Source organism: Oryzias latipes, chromosome 2, assembly GCF_053564925.1.
Source record: "Oryzias latipes strain Hd-rR chromosome 2, Olatipes_Hd-rR_3.1".
NCBI classification, from domain to species: Eukaryota; Metazoa; Chordata; class Actinopteri; order Beloniformes; family Adrianichthyidae; genus Oryzias; species Oryzias latipes.
The window spans coordinates 49,437,325-49,460,225 of NC_136238.1; the positions used below are offsets into that span (position 1 = coordinate 49,437,325).

Genomic DNA, 22,901 nt, shown 5'->3' on the forward strand with positions numbered 1-22,901 from the left:
ATAGATCAAAGAAGTTGGTTTGAACCTAAAAACCAAACATTTAACCAGTTCTTTTGGAAATGTGAAGAATGGATGAAAGAGGTGACAAAACGCTCACAAATGGCTGAAGAATGCAATACGGAGATAAAACCTTCAGATAGCAGATCTACATCCTCAAAGAGGAGCAGTAAACATCGCCACAAGTCACCTTCAGAGAGTGGAACTTTATTGTCTTCATCTTCTTCTGTAAGACTGCAGGCGGCTATAGAGCAAGCATCACTAAAGGCAAAGGCTGCTGCTTTGATGGAAAAACTAGCAATAGAGAAAGAAGAAGCAGAGTGGCATGCACAAAGAAAAATAAGAGAAGCAGAATATGAGGCTCAAGAGAAAAGGAAGGAAACTGAGCTAAAGGCTAGAAAAGAGTTACATGCTATACAGGCTGCTCTCGCTGAATCAGATGCAAAAATGGATGTGTTACAGAAATTTGAACGAACATATTCAGAGGCAAGCAGCAGTAAAGTTGAAAGGAAAGATTGCAAAGTCAACGTGAATGCTGATTCTCAAGATGAAGATCAGAGAGTTAAACCTGCACCCGACATTAAAGTCGATGTTTCATCCAGATCTGTACCAGCTTCATCAGAACCAGATCCAAGTGATAACAAACTGGTGCTTGACAGTCTGTGCAAAGCTATTTCTCATCAAGCTAATGTAACAGAATACCTCGTGAAGAACCACAAAGCATCACTACTTCCAGACTTCAGAGTCCCAGTTTTCAAGGGCGACCCACTTGAATACAAATCTTTCATTCGATGCATTGAACACGCAGTGGAAAGTCGATCTAGTGATGACTGTGATCGCCTACAGTTTTTGCTACAATACACAGGAAACCAGCCACACGAGTTGGTTAAAAGCTGCATCCACATGGAACCGTCGGCAGGCTACATGAAAGCTAAACAGATGTTACAAGAGTTTTTTGGTGATGACTACACTATTGCAGAAGCTTATATAAAAAGAGCTTTGGAATGGCAACCAATCAAATCAGAAGATGGTTCTGCTCTGCAGTCATTTGCATTATTTCTCACCAGCTGTCTCAATGCAATGACAGATAGCAGCTACATGGAAGATCTGGACAACACAGCTACAATCAAATCCCTGGTAAATAAACTTCCCTTTAAAGCAAAAGATATCTGGAGGAAGACGGCTTGTGATCTTCAAGAGAAAAGCAGGAAAAGGGTTAAGTTTAAAGACTTTGTAGAATTTGTCAACAAGCAGGCTAAATATTTGCTGCACCCGCTCTATGGAAATATCAAAGACACTTCAAGTCCCAGAGAAATTGTACCAGCACCAAAACCAAAGAAGGTTTTCACCACTACCATTGTGGCACAAGATGTTAAAAACAGTTCTGAATCAAAGGGAACAACAGTAGATGCATACAGCAAACCATGCCTGTATTGCAAAGGTGGACAGCATAACCTGGAAATCTGTGAAAGGCTGAAGAATAAATTGCACAAAGACAAGATAGACTTCCTGAAAAGCAAAGGGTTGTGCTTCGCCTGTCTGAGGCATGGACACATGAGCACCAACTGCAAAGTCAAACTTCGGTGCCAAATGTGTGATAAGCTACACCCCACACTGCTCCATAAAGTTCAAAGAGACTCCAATGAAGAAGGAAAAAAGGACAGCAGTGAACAGCAAACAGTATCGAGTGCTTTGGTGCAAATGACAGAAAAAGCGGAGGTTACCGGGGCCGGAAGGGATGACTGTGTGCTGTCAATCGTTCCAGTTCTTGTCAAGGCTCAGAAGGGAACCCATATCATAAAAACATACGCATTTTTGGATCCAGGAAGCTCAGCTACATTTGCAACGGAATCTCTGATCAATCAGCTTAATCTGACTGGACTCAAAACTAGCATTCTGTTGCGAACAATGGGAAACGAATCTCTTGTAAATACTCGAGTTGTGACCGGACTGGAAATAAGCAACTTACAGGGAGACAATTTCATCAGTTTGCCAGAGGTGTTTTCACAAAAAACTATCCCTGTAACTAAAGATAACATTCCTCGACAAGAAGACATCATCAAATGGCCTCATTTAAATGAAGTTCATCTTCCTGTAATCCAAGCAGAGATTGGACTACTTGTTGGAGCAAATGTTTCTAAGGCAATGGAGCCACTGCAGGTGATCAGCAGTGTGGACGATGGACCATATGCCATAAGAACATCATTAGGCTGGACCTTAAACGGACCATTGAAGAATGGAAGTGGAACAGTGGAAACCAACATGATGACAAAGGTCACATCAAACAGATTATCGGTTTCTAGACTTGAGGAACTTTGGCACTTGCAGTTCAAGCAAGATTTCCCAGATGCTGGACAAGACGAAATCAAAGAGATGTCTAAAAATGACCATACGTTCATTGACATGGTGTCACAATCTTCAAAGTTGGTGGATGGACATTACAATATTTGTCTTCCATTAAAAAACAAAGCACTGATCATGCCAAATAATCGATCAGTTGCCGAGCAACGTGCATTAAACCTACAAAAACGATTTTCAAGAGACCCAGAATTGCACAAAGAATATGTTGCAGTTATGAATGATCTTCTGAAGAAAGGGTATGCCGTGAAGCTCAAAGATGAAGAAGAGGAACCAGTTCAAGGACGAACTTGGTACCTGCCTCACCATGGAGTAAGACACCCAACAAAGCAAAATTTACGTGTTGTGTTTGATTGTGGTGCAAGCTATCAAGGTGTCTCACTAAACAATGAGCTCTTGCAGGGACCCGATCTAACCAGTTCTCTGGTGGGAGTCCTTCTGCGTTTCAGAGAAGAAACAGTGGCCATCAAAGCTGACGTAGAAGCCATGTTTCACCAAGTTAGAGTCAATAACAGCGACACAGATCTTCTTAGATTTGTCTGGTGGCCCGATGGAGATTACAGTCAAGAGCTCTGTGATCACAAGATGCTTGTCCACATTTTTGGAGCAACATCCTCTCCAAGTGTTGCAAATTTCGCTCTTCGACAATGTGCTACTGATTTTGAGAACGAGTTTACCCAAGAAGTCTCAAACACAGTGAAGAACAACTTTTACGTTGACGACTGCCTCAAGTCAACCAGTGATGAAGACACAGCTGTAAGTCTATGTAAAGACTTACGAAACATGTTGAAGAAGGGAGGATTTCGGCTGACAAAATGGTCAAGCAACAGTCGCACAGTCCTTAATGCAATCTCTGCTGAGGAGAGAGCACAAGGATATCAAGATTTGGATCTAAATAAAGACAACCTACCGGTGGAAAGAGCATTAGGAATACAATGGTGCACTGAGACTGATCAGTTTAAGTTCAAGATTAATCTGAAAAAACGACCACACACCAGAAGAGGATTGCTCTCACTCGTGAGTTCAATTTATGATCCGCTGGGGTTTCTGGCTCCTGTCATCCTGCCAGCAAAACTCATCCTGCAAGGTTTATGTCGAAATCAATGTGATTGGGACGAAGAGTTGACAGAGAACATTCTAAAGGATTGGATGAACTGGATCTCCAGTCTGAAGGCTCTTGACTCCTTTGGAGTAAACAGATGTGTTAAATCACAGCCACTCAAAAACCCAATCTTCGCACAACTTCATCATTTTTCAGATGCCAGCGAGGACGCTTACGGAACAGTGAGTTATCTTACACTTCATAGTGAAAACAAAGAGGCTCAGTCTACGCTAATTCTGGCAAAGGCAAGAGTCGCTCCTTTAAAATCACAAACCATCCCAAGAATGGAGTTGATCGCAGCCACAGTTGCAGTGAAAATGGATATGCTTTTAAGAAGAGAGTTGGATTTGGACCTCAGTGACTCAGTGTTTTGGACAGATAGCACCTCAGTGCTAAAGTACCTGAGCAGCGAAAGTGCAAGATTTAAGACATTTGTCGCCAACCGGATTTCAAGAATCTTGGATCACTCAAAACCTTCTCAGTGGAGATACGTGCCCGGAACTCTGAATCCTGCTGATTGCGTGTCTAGAGGACTAACAGTGGATGCTTTTCTGAAACATCAAGATTGGCTGACAGGACCAGACTTCATTCGCCATGATAAGTCACAGTGGCCCAAAAATCCTGCTCCGGAAGTGTTGGATCACACTGATCCAGAGGTCAAGAAAGCAGTTCAAACACATACTATTCAGGTTGAAGAGCTTGAAACAGCCACGGACAAACTGATGACCTATTACTCATCTTGGACAAAACTAAAGCGTGCAGTGGCCTGGTTCCTAAAGTTGAAAGACTTGCTAAAAGAAATAAAAACCAAGAAGGATTCAAGTGCTTCAACTGAATTGAAGACAACCAACCTCCGTAAGAATGTTTGCAATGGAACTCGTTTGACTTGTGATGATCTGACAAGAGCGGAGACAGAGATCGTGAAATACTGTCAAAGACGAACATTCAAAGATGATGTATCAGCATTAAGGAATGGCACAGTTTTGAAGAAAAGTAACCCTCTCTTCAAGTTGAACCCAATTCTGCAAGACGATGTACTAAAGGTTGGAGGAAGGTTAAGGCATTCTGCAATGCCAGATGACTCAAAGCATCAATCCATCCTGCCAAAAGGGTCACACATCTCAAAACTTCTGCTGAGACACATTCACCATAGCACTGGACACGCTGGAAGAAATCATGTGTTGGCCACTTTGCGTCAAAGGTTCTGGATCCCAGGGGCTCACGGTGCTATAAGGAAAGTTTTGTCTGAATGTGTAATTTGCAAGAGGATGTATGGTTCATGTGGTAAACAACTTATGGCAGATTTACCAAGATGCAGGGTCATTCCTGATGACCCTCCATTTACCAGAGTTGGTGTTGATTACTTTGGCCCATTTCTGGTAAGAAGAGGAAGAACTCAAGTCAAAAGATATGGTGTTATATTTACGTGTTTAGCCATTCGAGCTGTGCACTTAGAAGTGGCTGCATCACTGGACACTAACGCTTGCCTCAATGCAATCAGAAGGTTCATCGCTAGGAGAGGACAGGTGACAGAAATGTACTCGGACAATGGCACCAACTTAAGATCAGCTGACAGTGAGTTAAAGAGATCAATCAAAGAATGGAATATCAACAAAATCACAAAGGATTTGCAACAGAAAAACATCCAGTGGCACTTCAATCCTCCTTCAGGTTCTCATCACGGTGGAAGCTGGGAAAGATTAATCCGCTCAGTGAGGAAAGTTCTGAACACCACTGTGAATGAGCAAAGTTTGGACGAGGACAGTCTTCATACCTTGCTTTGTGAGGCTGAATCGATCATAAACAGTCGACCCATAACGAAAGCTTCTACCGACCTCAACGACCTTGAAGCCCTCACACCTAACCATCTGTTGCTGCTTAAGACCAAACCTGAGCTGCCTCCAGGGATTTTTGAAAGAAACGATTTGTACGTCAATCGTAGATGGAGGCAAGTTCAGTACTTGGCGGACATATTCTGGAAACGCTGGTGTAAGGAATACCTTACCCATCTTCAGGAACGTCAAAGGTGGGCTACACCTAGCAGGAACTTTCATGTGGGAGATGTGGTTCTCATCGTAGATGATACCTCACCCAGAAAATCCTGGCCGCTTGGAAGAGTCGTGCAAACCCTTCCTGATAGACAAGGTTTTGTTCGACAAGTGAAAGTGCAGACTAAGACCAACGAACTTTGTCGACCAATTACCAAGTTGTGTCTTCTTGTGGAGTCTGATGAGTAAGCATGAGCACTAATGAGTATGTCAATGTTTACATAGGTGCTAGACGCATGTTTATTTGTTTGTCAGAAGTGCTTATTTAAGTTTATTAGTACATTGAGTAATTGTTTCAAAGGGTTTCATAACAATTAGGGGCCGGTAATGTAGACGCCTTAATGCCAGAGATGACCATTTTGCGTTCAGTGTGTTATTCACTTTACAGCCAGTAGGGGGAGCCGGGGGTTGACTCGGTAGTTCACTGGTGGTCACGCAGCAGATGCACGTCGGTCTCAATTTTGGAATGGAGTCAAACAGTTTTTTGACCTCGCTAAGTTCTTCTCGTTAATTAGCATATTTTCTTTATATTTATTCAGTTTTCCCTTAAGTTCACTGTGGATTATTGTTCATTTTTCAACCTAAAGAAAAGGAATTAAAGATTTTTCTCTTTTACTTTTGGACTGTGGATTTTTATTGAATCGTTGGATAACGAGGAGAGCTGCAGGAGCGTCAAAACTGAGGACTTAACCCTGGAACTATACAATGAATGTGTTTAATGTGTTTATTATAGTTCCAATCAAGCACCACATTGAAAATGTAAAAAAAAAAAAAAAAGTGCGGTGATGCGGTTATCGTCACAGCCCTATACCAGAGTTATGGAAAGAGAAGAGTATAAGAAGGAAAGGAACTGCTCATGATCCTAAACATCCCATGTCATCAGTGAAGCATGGTGGTGGTAATGTCATGGTGTGGGCATGTATGGCTGCTATTGGACCTGGTTCTCTTGCATTTATTGATGATGTGACTCCTGACAAAAGCAGTACGATGAATTCTGTTTCGGACAATATTATCTATGGTAGCTTTTGTGTAGCATAATTAAAAATAATAGACAAAACCAGAAATGCTTTTTCATTTTCAAAATGAAGCTGCATTTGTTTACTCGAAACTAAAAAGAAAAAGCAATCCACCAAACCGCTTTTTAATTTTCTTCTTCAACACTGCTTATTCTGTCACTTAATTAAAATGATAAAGAAAATAGTATTTGACATTTCATTTTCAAAAAGTTATCTGGTAAATGTGTAGCAATATTCAGTTACAGTAGATATATCTAATTTGACAATTAAAATGGATTAACAGAAATGCTTTTTTATTTTGAAAATGTAACTGCATCATATGACTCATATTAAAAAATAAAATTCAAAATGCTTTTTCCTTTTCTACTTAAAAACCACTTATTCTGTGTCATAATTAAAATAAAAGTGCAAAGAGGGGATTGTCTTTTCATTTTCACATCCACCCTGCAAATAGTGTTGCATAACACAATTCCAGTTAGCATTTCCACGGGGAGGTGGGGCAATGACATCAGTGCCTGTTGATCCAACCAGCAAAAGCCAAAAGTTTAGCATGGTGAAATCTGTTAGCGTTGTTCAAGGGGCTGTAGCTGTCCTGGAACAGCAAAATCAGCATAAAGTACAGGTAAGATCTTAAGCCCGAGTCAGAACCCGACCCGGCCCGAAATTCAGGACATGATTGGTCAAGATGCATTATGGGAAATGTGTGATGCACGATGGGATACTTAGCCTCAGCATTTCCTGAATAATATAATTCCTGTTTGACCCTAAAGTAACAACACCCCATACTGGCCTTCATGACCAGCAAAAGAGATCCAAGGCTGGACGAAAATAGCTTGTTTGCTTAGTTCTGGAATGAAATGGAAATACTTGAATCCATTTTCTCGACTGCAAGACAGGTCAATGAACCGAAAACACCGGAGTCCAATCTTAATCATTTCATTAATTAGATGTAAAATGACTGACATGACCAAAAAAAACAGCTGTGCAGTCATAAACATGCAGATCTGCTTTGTGCTTTTCCCACTCATGCACTCACGTTTCATCCACAGATGAGCCCACATCTCTGCGCCTGTCATCTCACCGGCAACAGTTTCAAAACACAGGATCATTATTATTATTATTTTCAAATGAAGCTGTATTTGTTTACTCAAAATTAAAAAGAAAAAGCAATCCACCAAACCGCTTTTTCATTTTCTTCCTCAACACCGCGTATTCTGTCACTTAATTAAAATGATAAAGAAAATAGTATTTGACATTTCATTTTCAAAAAATTGTTTAGTAAATGTGTAGCAAATTTCGGTTAGATTTTTCTAATTTGACAATTAAAGTGGATTAACAGAAATACTTTTTCATTTTAAAAATGTAACTGCATCATATGACTCACAAATAAAGTAAAAAAACACTTAATGTCTGTTAGCATTGTTCATGGGGCTGTAGCTGTCCTGGAACAGCAAAATCAACGGGAAGCTGCAGGAGACGATCTTCTAAATGTGCTTTTATTACTGTTATGATTATTATTAAGGGCCTGCTCACTCATGATTTTTTTAATCTTTGTGGCCAGTGTTTTTTTCTTGGCTGCAAGGACCTGAAAAAAGGGTTAGCATTAGGCTAATACGTGCTAAAAACATTAGCCGTGGAAAGAGTGTTCCTACTGATTTTATGTTTTAAATAGGAGACTCTAGACTTGATGTCTGCTTCTTGTATTTCAGGGCTCCAGACTGCGACAAAATGGTTGCATTTGCGACCAAAATTTGAGAGTGTGCGACTAAATTTTACATTCAGTCGCACATGTGCTACCAGTAAATTTGCCTCCCCCACCCTCCGTATATTTTTATACATTAAACGTGGAAGGGGCATGTCAATGATCAGTGAAATAATCAATGAAATAATCAATGAGATGCGAGCGCACACGCTAACACTCACTCATGAGACGCGAGCACACACTCGCGTTTCATTGAGTGATGGCTGTCTGTGAGGCGACCAATGCGTGTGAGAAGTAGGCCTGGGCGATAAATCGATTAAATGAATTAATGTTTACTGTGACTCCTGCTGCTTCATGATCATCTCTGTGCAGAAGACGGGGTTTCTTAATTTATTTAAAACCTTAGACCCCAGATATGAGCTGTATTGTTAATCCTTAAAATGGTGCTACTGTCAAGGTGAATGTTTGTCTCCTCTTAGTCTAGACTACAAAGTGGGACTGAAAACACAGCTGGGACCTCAAGTAAGGAAGTAACCTTTTTATTGTGGACAAGTGAAAACAAGTGTAGACTAAAAAAATTAGACAAAAACAAGACAAAATTATTTAAACACAAGTCCAAAAAGGGAGTGAGAAGAAGAAAAATCTTATACTTAACTTTGATTCCAAGAGTGTGTTTATTTATTTATTATTTATCCCAGAACTGGGGGTTACATTTGTCTCGCATTTGATTGGGGGGGTGGGGGGGGTGGGGGGGGGGGATTGGGAAAAACATCGGAAATCGAATGAAAAAAAATAAAATCTGAGATTTTATTTTTAGGCCATATCGCCCAGCCCTAGTCAGAAGAATAGGGAAAGCCACTGTAAGTGGCTAAAATGCGTGGAGGGGGAGGGGCCTTGAGATAATTGACCATGCGTAAACATCTGTGGGAAGGAAACGGAGACAAATATCATCATAACCTGATATGTGCGTCTGAGCTATGAGCAAGCAAACTATTGATTCGTTCTTCCAACCTGCGGCTAGTGTACCAGTGCCAGAGTGTACAGCAGGGGTCTCAAACTCGCGGCCCGCTGGGTATTTGCGGCCTCCAAGATGATATTTTGCGGCCCCCGCCTTAAAATGAAAGTTTAATGTTACTGCAGCCCGTCAGTTTCTATGAATGACACGTTTTCCTTGTCTTGCAAGCTGACAAACCAACCATTTGGGATTTGGAGGGATTTGAATCTTTTCTGTCTGCAGATCCATGAGCAGGACCCTGTCTTTGGGTTTTACCTTGAAATGTAGTTTTGGAAATAGAATCTGTCTGAATGTCTGGAATTGCAGACATGGAGACATCAAAGAGGTTTAGATGGGATTTTGGGTTTGACAGAGAAATCTGCTGAAAAGAACTGAACTACAAACTTAGAACCACAGACGACTAAACAGATTGGACTTTTTTATCTGCTAGCAATTTTCTCTTTGATCTGTTAAGGTTTCCTGTTTGTCGTTAGCTGGAGGGACTAACTAAGATCATCTGATTTGAAGAATGTTGTGGGCTGCACTGACCAACAATGTCTTCTGTCTTTTCAACTGGAAGGGACAGAAGAGACTCTTCCAGGACACGCTGTTGATGGACTGCATGTTTGGAGAGCTTGAAGCTCAAGATAGAACCGTTGTTGAAGTGAACATACCGATAGTGTGGAGATGAAGATCAGAGTCACACTGACCTGCTGACATGTGAGAGCTGTCCACACTTTGGACATGACTTCTGTCCCTCCTCTTCCTCTGATCTCTGTTCTGTGGGTCTGTCTCTTCATCTGTAGTTGATGTTGGTTCTTCATGTTGGGTTCCTTCTTCATCCTGACTATCAGTTACATTAAAGCTATGCTGATTGTTTAGATCTGCTTCACTGTTCTCATCTTCCTCATAAGTAGGAATCTCCATCAAGGTATCAGTCTCCTGCTTCAGATCAAGCTGATCTTCATCCTGACTGATGCAGAGTTCCTCTGGTTCCTCTTTAATCTGTGGAGGTTCTGGTTCCTCTTTAATCTGTGGAGGTTCTGGTTCCTCCTGTTCCTCTTGAATCTGTGGAGGTTCTGGTTCCTCTTTAATCTGTGGAGGTTCTGGTTCCTCCTGTTTCTCTTTAATCTGTGGAGGTTCTGGTTCCTCCTGTTCCTCTTTAATCTGTGGAGGTTCTGGTTCCTCTTTAATCTGTGGAGGTTCTGGTTCCTCCTGTTCCTCTTGAATCTGTGGAGGTTCTGGTTCCTCTTTAATCTGTGGAGGTTCTGGTTCCTCCTGTTCCTCTTGAATCTGTGGAGGTTCTGGTTCCTCTTTAATCTGTGGAGGTTCTGGTTCCTCCTGTTCCTCTTGAACCTGTGGAGGTTCTGGTTCCTCCTGTTCCTCTTGAACCTGTGGAGGTTCTGGTTCCTCCTGTTCCTCTTTAATCTGTGGAGGTTCTGGTTCCTCTTTAATCTGTGGAGGTTCTGGTTCCTCCTGTTCCTCTTGAATCTGTGGAGGTTCTGGTTCCTCCTGTTCCTCTTTAATCTGTGGAGGTTCTGGCTCCTCCTGTTCCACTCTGAAGTTCCTCTGCTGGTTGCAGAGATCTTCCTCTTCAATCTTCCAATGCTGGGGGAGAACTGCAGGAACACAAACACAACAAGGAGCCTTTTATATGTTTCCAGGACTTTTGGGTTTCGTCAAACATCAATAAACTCTGTGATCATTGGAGAAAATGTCTGAGGAGTCTGGAGGACCAGAAGAGACTCATTGAAATAATACATATAGACGCCATTAAATAATTAAATAAATGTGACATTCATTCTTTAAAATTTGAAATAAATAAGCAAATATATCATTAAAAATGTCAATATTTAATTTAAATTGAATGTTAAATGATTTACACAGGTCACATTTAAAGTTCTGCTATTATTCTCTATAAGAGGTGTCACGATTTCGACTTTAAATCGAAATCGATCGAAATTAAGTCACAGTCTTGAACTTCAAATTCAAAAATGGAATCGTCGATGCTGCCACGCCCCCATGCTGCGTCTGGTTACTTGCAAAGCAGAAAAAAACATGTTGAAGGGCTGCGAGTCTAATTGTTGATATAGTTTTTAAAAAAAGAAGTGCTGCGAGTCAACCTCCTCTAACAGCCACTCAAAAGATAGCATGGAGACCCATCAACAGAACTCGAATCCCCTCTTCTTTCACGGAAGTCGCTGGTGTGGAGGTATATTGGATTTCCATTGAGTTATGTTGACAACGTTCGCGTTGTCAACAAAAAAACAAACAAACAAACAACGGTTTGCAAGCTGCACTATGTATGTGCATGTACCATATTCTCTCACAGGCGGCAACTCTAACATGGTAGGGCATCTCCGCAGGCACCACAAAAACATAGATTTATGTCTAAACCACCAACTACACAAACTACTCTTCCGTCTTCGTTTGGAATTAAACTTCCAATCAACTCAACTCGCAAATGGAGTCGGTAATGACCAAGTCCAGAGTGTGTCCTCTGTTGTGAGCAGCTATGGGACATTTTTTGAAATCTGTGAAGATTTTTTTTAATTTGAAATGGTTTATTTCAAGCAATCAAATAGAAATAATACACAAAAAACAATACAATCATAACTTATACATTCGTACAATAACTAATCAAACTTAGGCTAATTAGACATTCATAAATATTGCTTGAAAGGGAGTGGAAGGAAGCGAATTTATATAATCCCACCCCGTTATACTATAACCATTTTATTACATGATTTATTATTATCCAGTTCCTATAGCTTTTTTTTTTTTTTTTATAACTTTATTTTTATTAGTTTTTGTTACATGAACATACATCTCAGACAACATCACAAAAAACAAGAAAGAAAAGAAAAAGGTCAAGTCTAGGTGTTTCACATGTCTATCTGTTATACAGTGTCCATTTTTTCCACTTTCGGTGTAGTTGTGCCTCTTGCAGCTTCAGCCTGTATGTTATTAATTCCATTGAATATATGTTGTTGATTGTTGAAGTCCATTGCTCCTTTGAAGGGATCTCCGTAGTGCCCCAGTTTCTGGTTATTGTTTTTTTAGCGGCTAGTGACATGACTTTAAATAAGTATTTGTCACTTTGGTGGATTAAGTTTCCTGAAAACATGTACAGATAAAACAGTTCTGGCAACAAAGGAATTTTGTATCCCAGCACTTTGCATGTGAGATCGCCCACCATTTTCCAAAAACCTGTCACATTCTGACATTTCCAAAATACATGAGAGTGGTCAACATTTATTTCTCCACATCCGCGCCAACAGCTCTGATTTGTTTTCAAATGTTTGCTCTTCAGTTTAGGTGTTATGAGAAATCTAATAAGGTTCTTCCAGGCAAACTCTCTCCACGTTCGAGATCCAGTGGTGGTATGGTGGTGTCTCCACATATCTAACCAGTCCTGTTCAGTTATCTTTATGTTTAATTCTCTTTCCCAGTTATCTTTTGCTTTCAAAGTTGTGTTTTCGTCATATTCCATCAATGATCTATATAACATACTAATCAATTTAGTATTGTTATCTTTATATGTCTTTGTTATTGTGTGAACTATCCCGCCTTCATCCCCAGAGGAGTCGCTCTGTATTGCTTTCTTATGGTAGTTTCTCATTTGTAAGTATCTGAAAAAATCCTGTTTTTCAAGGTGAAATTGTTTAGTCAAGTTCTCAAAACTCTCCAGCTGTCCGTCCTTTTCTAGCAAGCACCATGCTGTTATTCCTTTTGTAGTCCAATATTTAAGGTCTGATCATATTCTGCTGGTTTAAATTGCCTGTCATATGCTACCCATTTTAATTTTTTTGCACTATTTAAGATTTTGTATTTTTGGAGTAGTTTGAACCATATAGTTAGTGTATGGTTTGTTATGGGATCTAAATGCCTTTTCTTTGTTTCATATAACTCTTTATCACCAATAATGTTTTGAATAGGTTCTTGTAAAGTTTCACATTCAATATTTTTCCATTTTCCATTATAATGGGGGTTACACCAACAGCATAAGTACCGTAATTGTGAGGCGATATAGTACTCTTTTAGCTTTGGTAAAGCCATACCTCCTTTGTTCTTTGGAAGCTGGAGGGTGCCATATTTTATTCTGGATCTTTTGTTGTCCCATATGAATCTGGATATTGTTTTGTCCCACGTTGCGAATTGAGTGTTGGAGACCTGTGCTGGTAGAGCTTGAAATAGAAATAAAAACCACGGCAATATGTTCATTTTCACTATTTCGATTCTAGAGCTGAAATCTAGTGGGAGTGTTGACCATCTTTCTATGTCTTTTTTTATCTTGTCTTGTACTTCTGAATAATTTTTAACGTTTACATGTTGAAAGTCTTGTGTTATTTCTACTCCTAGGTATTTAATACTTTTCATATTCCAATTGAATTTAAAGTTGTTTCTAATGTATTCAGAGGGAACATAGTTGAATGTTAGAGTCTGAGTTTTTGAAATATTAATTTTATATCCCGATAAATTTTCAAATGTTCCCAACAGTTTCATAAACTGTGGAATTGATGATTCTGGTTGTTCGAGGTACGCTATTAGGTCATCAGCAAACAATCCTATTTTATGTTCAACGCCATTCATTGAAACTCCTTTAATTTCAGGTTTTTCTCGAATTGCCTGTGCCAGAGGCTCAATAAAAAGAGCAAACAGAGTCGGGGAGAGTCCACAACCCTGCCTAGTGGATCTTTCCAATTTAAATGTTCCTGTTAAATTCCCGTTTATTTTAATTTTAGCCGTTGGTTGTGAATATATTGTTTTTATAATTTCAACCGATTTGTTATTAAATCCCATTTTTTCTAAGACTAAGAATAAAAATTCCCAATTAACGCGGTCAAAAGCTTTTTCCGCGTCAATACTTAAGAGAACTGTACTAATATGTTCTCTTTGGGCTCTTTCAGTTAAGTGTAAGGTTCTTCTAATGTTGTCGTGTGTCTGGCGACTTTTTATGAATCCCGTCTGGTCCTCATCAATAATGTCAGGTAAAAAAGTGTTTATCCTTTTACAGATTATAGACGTGTAGATCTTGTAATCTATATTTAGTACTGAAATAGGCCTATAATTAGCGCACGACTGTTTGTTTTTCCCTGGTTTCAACAGAACTGAAATAATTGCTTCGGACCAGGAAATAGGCATTTTATTATTTTGTAGGGTCCAATTCAAAGATTTGTGTAGTATTGGAGTCAGCTCCTCTTTAAATATTTTATACCATTCAGCTGGAAACCCGTCGCTGCCTGGTGATTTATTGTTTTTCAAAGAGCTTATGGTTTTTAATATTTCCTCTGTAGTAATTTCAGCTGTAAGTAGTTTATTTTGATTTAATCCGATAAATGGCAGATCTATATTTTCCAGAAAGCTTCTTTTATCTTGTTCACAGGCTGAAGGAGGTTGTGAATATAGCTTTTTATAGTAATTAGTGAATATTCTCTCAATTTCCTCTGGATTATTTGTTACTTTATTGGTTTCGGGATCAAGGATTTCATAGATTGTATTCAGAGTTTGTTGTTTTTTAATTCTTTTGGCTAGTAATTTTGTTGATTTAGGCCCTACTTCCTGATAGCTTTGTTTGAAATAAATCATCTTTTTTTCTATTTCGTCCTCTAATATGTGGTTGATTTGTTTTTTAATATTTTGTATTTGTTGGTATATTTCTGTTGTATTTTTATTTATAAGCTGCTGTTCGAGTTCTTTTAATTTTACAGAGTATTCTTCATATTTTTGAATTCTCTTTTTCCGCAACCATGCTGTTTTCGCTATTAGTTTTCCTCTAATTACAGCTTTAAGAGCATCCCATAACACTGTAGGGTCTACCGCACCATTGTCATTGTCATCCATATATTGTTTTATGTCGGTTTTTATGTCCTTTATAATTGTTTCATTATTCAAAATCCCAACGTTCAGTCTCCATGTTGTTTGTTTCTTCCTATTTGATATATTTACTTTCATGTGCTGGGTATTATGGTCAGACACGTCTGCACCCTCAATTTTACATTCTTCCACTCTATTAATATCTGATTTAAAAACAAAGAAATAGTCTATTCGTGAATGTACTTTGTGACTTGCGGAGTAATCTGTGTAATCTTTCTTACGGGGGTTTAAGCTTCTCCACACATCCAGCAATCCCAGTTCTTCCATGGATAATTTAACAAATTTGGCAATAGTCTTTTTATGTTTATGTTTACTAGTTGTGTCTAATTTAAAGTTTAAGGCTACATTGAAGTCCCCTCCACAGATTAATATACCCTCGGCCTCTTCAGCAATAACGTTAAACAGGGATTTAAAAAACTGTTTATCACTTTCAGGTGGGGCATATACATTGACTATTGTCAAAACTGCGTCTCCCATTCGTCCTTTAACAACGATGTACTGCCCGTCCTTCCCCTTTATGACTTTGTCAGTTTCAAATTGAGTTTTGTTTGATATCAGAATAGCGACTCCTCGTTTGCGGCTTTGTTTGTATGAACTGTAATATGTATTTCTGAATCCTAGTTTTTTAAGTTTCTCGTGTTCTTGATCATTTAAATGGGTTTCTTGCAATAGAGCTAATTGTATATTTTCTTTTTTTAATTTTTGCAGAATTATCCCCCTCTTTTTGGGTGTGGTTAACCCATTCACATTTAACGAGGCGACACTCAAACTACACATTTTGTCTTATAACAATCCTATTTATGCACCTAGAACGTGACCCTGAAAACAAAAATTGTAAAAAAATGTAAAACCTGAACACAAACGTAAGTTCTGACTTCCACATGGAGAAAGGATGATCCATCTCTCCTCTCTCGTCCCCGTTGGTGGGTGGGCAGGATGTCCTCATTCCAGATGGGAGCCTGCCTCTAGACATAAGTCTAGCTTTGTCCAACGTTCCTTCCTCCTCAGTCTGTGAGCTCCGTCTCGGCCTTTTTTGTTTAAATTGGCTCCATTTACGGATTCCCTGTGGTTATTTCCTCTGGTATTCCTGGAGCCTCTCTTGTGCACGCCGCGCTGTCCCTCCGACGCGCTGCCATCCCTCTGCTGCTGGGGTCCGGTCCAGTCCCTTGCTGTTTTCGCTGCTTGGAGTGTTGATATGGATCCCTCTCTTCTTAATGTCTTCCGCCGCTTCCATCGCGCTGTTGTAGCTTTGTACGCCTTCTTTCCAATGAACCCTCAGCCTTGTGTATGGGGTTTGAAAACGGATTCCCCGCTCCTTCAGAACTTTTTTAATGTCCGAGTATGAGCGCCTTTTTTGAACAATTTCTGCTGGGTAGTCGTGGTCAAACTGGATGAGCTGGTCGTTCACTTTTATTTTCTTTTGCCAAGCTTTCTTCAGGATCATGTCTTTCGTTGCAAAACTTAAGAAATTGACCACGACATGCCTCGGGCGCTGGCCTGCTTTGGGTTTCATCGGGGGGGTTCTGTGTGCGCGCTGCATCTGGAGATCAAAGTCCGCCGGTATGAGAAGCTCTTTTTTAAACATATCGTTTAGATAAGTTATAACTGAGCCCCCTTCAACTTCTTCTGGTAGCCCGAAGATTCTGATGTTATTTCTCCGGGCTCTGGCTTCAGATTCCGTAACCTTGTCCCGCAGAAGTTGCATCTGTTTTTGCATTGTTTTGAGCTCACCGTTCGCCTCCATGTTGCTCTCCTCCAAAGTTGCAATGCGAGTCTGGGCTTCGGCTAGGTCGGCTTTTTGGCTTTCCAGCGTGTTGTGGTGCTCCTTGAACTGTCGGTCCATATCTTGCCTGAGGGAAGATATTTCTTGCTTCAGTTCGTTCTTTGCCCCTCGCAGCTCTGTGTCCAAGTCATGGATCTGAGCGCTAATTTTTGCTAGCCCGTCTAGCATTAGCTTTGTGTCGCTGTGGCCTCGCTGGTTCTCGTTGTCCGAGCTAGCTTCGCTGGCCGCTTCTTCCATCTCGTGCTCGATACTTTCTGGTTCGGTCAGCTCGTTCACTTCTTTTTTTTTTCTTTGGCTTTTCCGCAGCGTGTTTCCTTCACTCATATCTTCTTTTCTGTTGTTTTGTTTTCGAGTTTGTGGAGTTTTTAGTGAACCGAGTGCGGGAGCCCCAGACTGAGCGTGTCTCCTCTATGCCGGCATTCCGGAAGTCCAGTTCCTATAGCTTTTATCAGACAGAATTAAGAATCTTGAAATATCAATAAAACATACGACAAAGATGAATTACTTAAATTATTTTGTAAAAAATAAGTATTAGAAATCAACATGGCCATGAAGTATCCAAATATATGAAGATTATGTTACTTATAAAAGTCATTAATATGATTAAAAAATAATACTATATCAGTAAAATAGACACAACACTGTTTCAGGAATTTTCATAGCAAAATTTCATCAAGTATCAAAAGTTAAAAATATGTGCAAAATTATGTTACATTAGGAAAAATCATGAATCAACGTATCAAATTATCAAATGAAGTAATATCAATAAAAGTCAATGGTAACACTTTATATTAAGATTCTTTAACAAGCTTTGTTAACACATTAACAAGCATTATAAATTAATTTATAGGGTGTTAGTAAGACATTTATTAGAACAATAAGTCTAATAAGGTTTATTAAATTACTTAGTTAACACATTTACAAGCATTATTATTAGGATGTTTTCAAGATGCTAATGATGCATTTACTGATATTATAGGTGCCTAACAAATGTGTCAGTGTTAATAAGCTTAATAAGATTTATTAACAACCTTTGTTAACAAATTAAGAAGTATTATTATTGTTTGGGGTTCTACTAAGATATTTATTAGCATTATAGATGTCTCACACAAGCTTAAGTGTTCATAGGCTTAATAAGTTTTATTAACTAACTTAACAAATTAATAGGTTTTATTAATGTGTCAGATGCTAGTAAGATATTTATTAGCATTATAGATGTCTTGCAAATACCTGAAAGTGTTAATAAGATTTATTAACATCTAAAGTCAGACCATTGTCTTCTAAATCCATATTACTAAACTGCTTATAAGCTTTACAAATGTATTAATTAACTTTGTTAATAGTTTATTAATTGTTTTGCAGCACCTCATCTAAAGTGTGGACGTTTTTTAGCACAAACAACCACAAAGCATAAAGATTGTAAAAACAACTTTATGACATTAAAACAGACTAAACATACACAAATCGTTCTGTAAAAGATATATAATAATTTAATTCAGACAAATAATTTTTTAAAAAAAACATATATACTGGTGTTGGATGACTAGCATCATAGCTAATAAGGATAAAGTATTAGCATCTATCCTGAGTGAAACCTTCATTGCAAATCCCATCACCAGGAGACAATTCTAAGCATTCACTGCAACTGCATTCAACCACTGTTGCCTTGCTTCAAAGTCCACAAGAAAGTTGCACAAGCCAGTAATTTTTGAAGAACGAAGACAATAAACCTACAGGAGCCATGCTAAAGATAACACGCTAACGACCGACCGGTATAGAATCAAAGATGGGCGGGGCTTTTTTCGTCACCTGTGTGAAAGCAAAGTCTAAGAGGCCATTCAATTGGCTGAAAGTGAGCACTCCTGTTTCGCTGATGAGTTTGATTGACAGATTCATTAGCCAATGGTGACATTAGTTAACCTGCCCATTCGATGGGCAGGTTAGCGTGTTAGCTTTGATGCTAGAGTCATCCAACACCTATCTATGTTTTTTTTGTTTAAATTATTCTTCTGAATCAAATTATTATATATCTTTTATAGAACGATTTGTGTATGTTTAGTCTGTTTTAATGTCATAAAGTTCTTTTTACAATCTTTATGCTTTGTGGTTGTGCTAAAAAACTTCCACACTTTAGATGAGGTGCTGCAAAACAATTAATAAACTATTAACAAAGTTAATTAATACATATGTAAAGCTTATAAGCAGTTGAGTAATATGGATTTAGAAGACAATGGTCTGACTTTAGATGTTAATAAATCTTATTAACACTTTCAGGTATTTGCAAGACATCTATAATGCTAATAAATATCTTACTAGCATCTGACACATTAATAAAGTCTATTAATTTGTTAAGTTAGTTAATAAAACTTATTAAGCTTATGAACACTTAGGCTTGTGTGAGACATCTATAATGCTAATAAATATCTTACTAGAACCCCAAACAATAATAATACTTCTTAATTTGTTAACAAAGGTTGTTAATAAATCTTATTAAGCTTATTAACACTGACACATTTGTTAGGCACCTATAATATCAGTAAATGCATCATTAGTATCTTGAAAACATCCTAATAATAATGCTTGTAAATGTGTTAACTAAGTAATTTAATAAACCTTATTAGACTTATTGTTCTAATAAATGTCTTACTAACACCCTATAAATTAATTTATAATGCTTGTTAATGTGTTAACAAAGCTTGTTAAGGAATCTTAATATAAAGTGTTACCAAGTCAATCAATTTAACCATTGTCATTAATTGATTAATCATTTGTTTTATTATTTTTTGTATTTTTATTTATTTTTTTATTCATTTATTTTTTACATATTTTTATGATAAAGTAATGCTGTGAAGTAAAATAAAAGGGTCCATAATCTGTCAATTGTCCAAGGTTGGCATTTCTTCTTCTGCTGAAAAAACAGCTGATCTTCTGGGTTTAAACAGTTTCTAGTCTCTTCCATGTTATGTCTGCAGACATTAGATTCAGGTCCATATCCTTCTTCAGCTGATATCAGCTCAGTGAAAGTTGAGGTCAAGTTGTCTGCAGGTCAGAACTCTCCGCTGTTGATTCAGGTGACGTCAGACAGATGGAGAAAGTGATGAATCCAGGCGTCATATTTCTTGAAATTATTTGGCTCTTTGGTTTATTACTCCATGTTGTTTCAGACGACCGAAATAAGACACTTCTCAAAGTCCTTCATGGTGTTCACAACCAGAACCTTGGACCGGTCCGGTGGACCGAGTGGTTTGACGTAAATCCTGCAGCCTTTAACCCAAGTGTTCTCAATCTTCTTCTGCTTCCTGAGAAGCCGTGCATGTTTGGAGATTTCAGCATTCCTCCTGGTCAGATGGTCGTTCAGATAAGCAGCAGATCCTTTCAGATTTTTACGTTGGTTCATCAGAGCTAGCTTGTGTTTGTGATTCACAAACCTGATGAGGATCGCTGGTTTATCCGTCTCCTTTCTCCTGGGGAGCAGGTGGCAGGTCTCCATGGTGTTGAGATCCAGGGAAATCCCTTTAGACGTGAGAAATGATTCCACTTGGTGATCCAGAGACTCTCCACCGCTCTCCGTTTCTGGACTGCTAGCTATGCTGGCGCGATCAGCATTAGCAATGCTAGCTCCAGCTGCATTTAGCTTTGCCCGAGGTTTGATCGGTACTCCAGTGAGAATGACATTATTCATCCTTACTTGTTGTTCCACATCGTCCAGTCTTTTCTCCAGAATGCCGACCCGGTTTTCTCGTCGCTCGTTTTTAACCTGAAATCTTTGAAATTCTTCCATTAGCTCTAAGAGCTGAGTTTTTACTGTTGGTGTTGCACAAAATTAGGAAAATGCCAAATATTTTTGAAGTAACCCCAGTGAGGAGTTCTATGGTTACGTTTTTAATGTTTTATAAGAGCTCAAAGTGATGACATATCTCCAGGCTGTGTTCTGTAGCATGTTCATATTTGTATAATTTTGACAATGTATTTTTATGGAGAGAAAAATATTATATGTTATTTAAGGTTTAACTTGATTTCTTCTGGATTGATATTCCTTTCTGTTTTTATTAATGTTCAGTTCAGTTTAAAAGTCTAGCTTTAGTGTTTTCAGTAAATGTTTCTTGTTTGGCCCAAAACTCAAAGCGTGTTTTGGATTTAGGCCGCCTGTGTGACGGAGTTTGACATCCATGTAGTTTATGAAATTATGATTTTTTGTGTGTAAAATGGAAAAATAAGGATAGAGAACACAAAAGGAAGTCATCAAATTTCTATGTGTGCGGGGAGAGAGGGGGTTACTCGCCCGGGAAGTAAGTTAGTGTAGAACCACCACTGAGTGACAGACGGGTCCCTATAAAGAAGAGCATGGAGCTCAAAGGTCTTCTTCTGTGTTTGTGTGATGAAGGTGACATACCTATGTGGTGGAGCTGCAGCTGTGGTTTCCAGATGACATCCAGCAGTCTGCGCTGACGACAGAGCTCCTCCTCGTACTGGACGATGGTTCCTTCACAGAGTCTGCAGATTTCTTCAGCAGCAGCAGCTAGTCGCTCGCTGATCAACTCTCTCAGAGACTGAAGGGAAGACATGGTTCCTGCTCCCATCTTCAGCTCCAACTGAACCCTCAAAACTGGTTCCTCCGGTTCCACTCTGAAGTTCCTTTGTGGGTTGCAGAGACTGTCCTCTTCAGTCAGCCAATGCTGGGGGAGGCCTGCAAAAACAAAAGAAGAAGGCTTTTTTATGTTTGGAGGAATGTATTGTAAAAACGCCAATACAAATGTAACAGTCTCTTTCAGGATATTTGGAGGAGGAGCCCCTGAAGGACCATTGTTTGGAACGTAAACGTCCTTGTAAGAGTGTCATGAAGTGGTTTAAAAAAAAAGTTCTCTCTGTATCCCAGCTTTACAAAAGGCCCCCCCCCCCCCCCCCCCTACAAGAAGAGCTGTCAGTCCACAACCTGCTGAATGGAAATAAATTAATTTTCTTAATCCTTTTAAGAATATGAAATTGCAAATTAAAGTCTTGAGTGGCGTTGTATTGCCCGCTCTACCTGCCCTCACCGCCCACCTCTATGGTCCACCAGCCCTCACTACCTGCATCTAGGCCCCATTGTCGTCCTTGCCGCCTGAGTCTAGACACCACCGCCACTCTTAGCACCCACCTTTGACCAAACCCCGCTTCCTGAGCAGCCACTACGCACATTTAACTCCTCCTTCTCAACTAACTCAGAAGCCCTCATTGATTAAGATACTAACTATGCTGACTATGCTAGTTATGCTAACATGGCTACAAGTGCTAGCATAGCTATCAGCATCATAAACTGACTCAGAAAAACTCTTTGAAAAATAAAGGAGTAATATGAGTGTGCCCCTTTAGCGAGCTCACTACACGTTCAAAATCTACAACTTAGTAGTTTACAACAGTAGCTTGCCATTGATGCCCAAAAAAGTTACGAGACAATCAATAAAAATCCCAACGACAAGTTCTTGTAAGTATCTGATACTAAAGGTGCTGTTTTTAAAAATCAAAGATGGCGGCTTCTTCCTGAGGTCAAAGTTCAACAAAACTCCTGCGGTGTTTGAAGACTGAAATTATTGGAACGTGTGTGAAATTTCATGGAAATCATTCTAAAAAAATTCATTTTCCTAAAAACCGTGAATTATTAAATCGTAGATTTTGGCACACAATGTCTGCCAAACTATAGGTTGTGTGCAAAATTGTTTCTTGTGGTTTTTACCATAAAAGAGAATAACAGTAGGGACAGCAATGCGTGTCACTGCACATACCATTCACGCATGTTCAGTCTGCCATTGAAAAACTTGGTTTCCGCATTGGAAAGTTTATGTAGTTAATATCTGCATCGCGGTGCATTTTGGAATAGCGTCTACTTCGACTTTCATTCAGGAAAGTAAAGTGTATTTACTGGACATTTTTGTGATCCAACCGCAGCTTTTTTTCTGATTTTGGGTCGATCTCCCAGCTTCATGAAACTTACAAGGTGATTAAAATCTCCCAAAGCCCACCCTAAACATTGAGAAAACCCCCAGA

The 22,901-nt window shown here is 39.1% G+C and overlaps 1 protein-coding gene across 8 annotated transcripts in view; it reads right to left on the minus strand.

Annotated features, from left to right (window-relative positions):
- LOC144989049 (uncharacterized) overlaps positions 1-22,901 on the minus strand; it is a 45,613-nt gene that overhangs the window by 15,818 nt on the left and 6,894 nt on the right. For 4 of the 8 annotated variants that reach the window (XR_013653191.1, XR_013653187.1, XM_078940834.1 and 1 more), the window contains 2 exons: positions 21,271-21,564; positions 9,928-10,836 (listed from right to left, as the gene is read on the minus strand). Coding sequence is in view for 6 of the 8 variants with exons in the window: in XM_078940834.1 (XP_078796960.1) it covers positions 9,928-10,836; positions 21,271-21,564 (1,203 nt within the window). In the remaining 2 variants the exon portion in view is untranslated. Of the gene's footprint in view, positions 1-9,927; positions 10,837-12,762; positions 17,320-19,691; positions 20,642-21,270; positions 21,565-22,901 lie in introns of those variants that run through there. The other 4 variants (XM_078940845.1, XM_078940839.1, XM_078940842.1 and 1 more) reach the window with 4 other exon arrangements.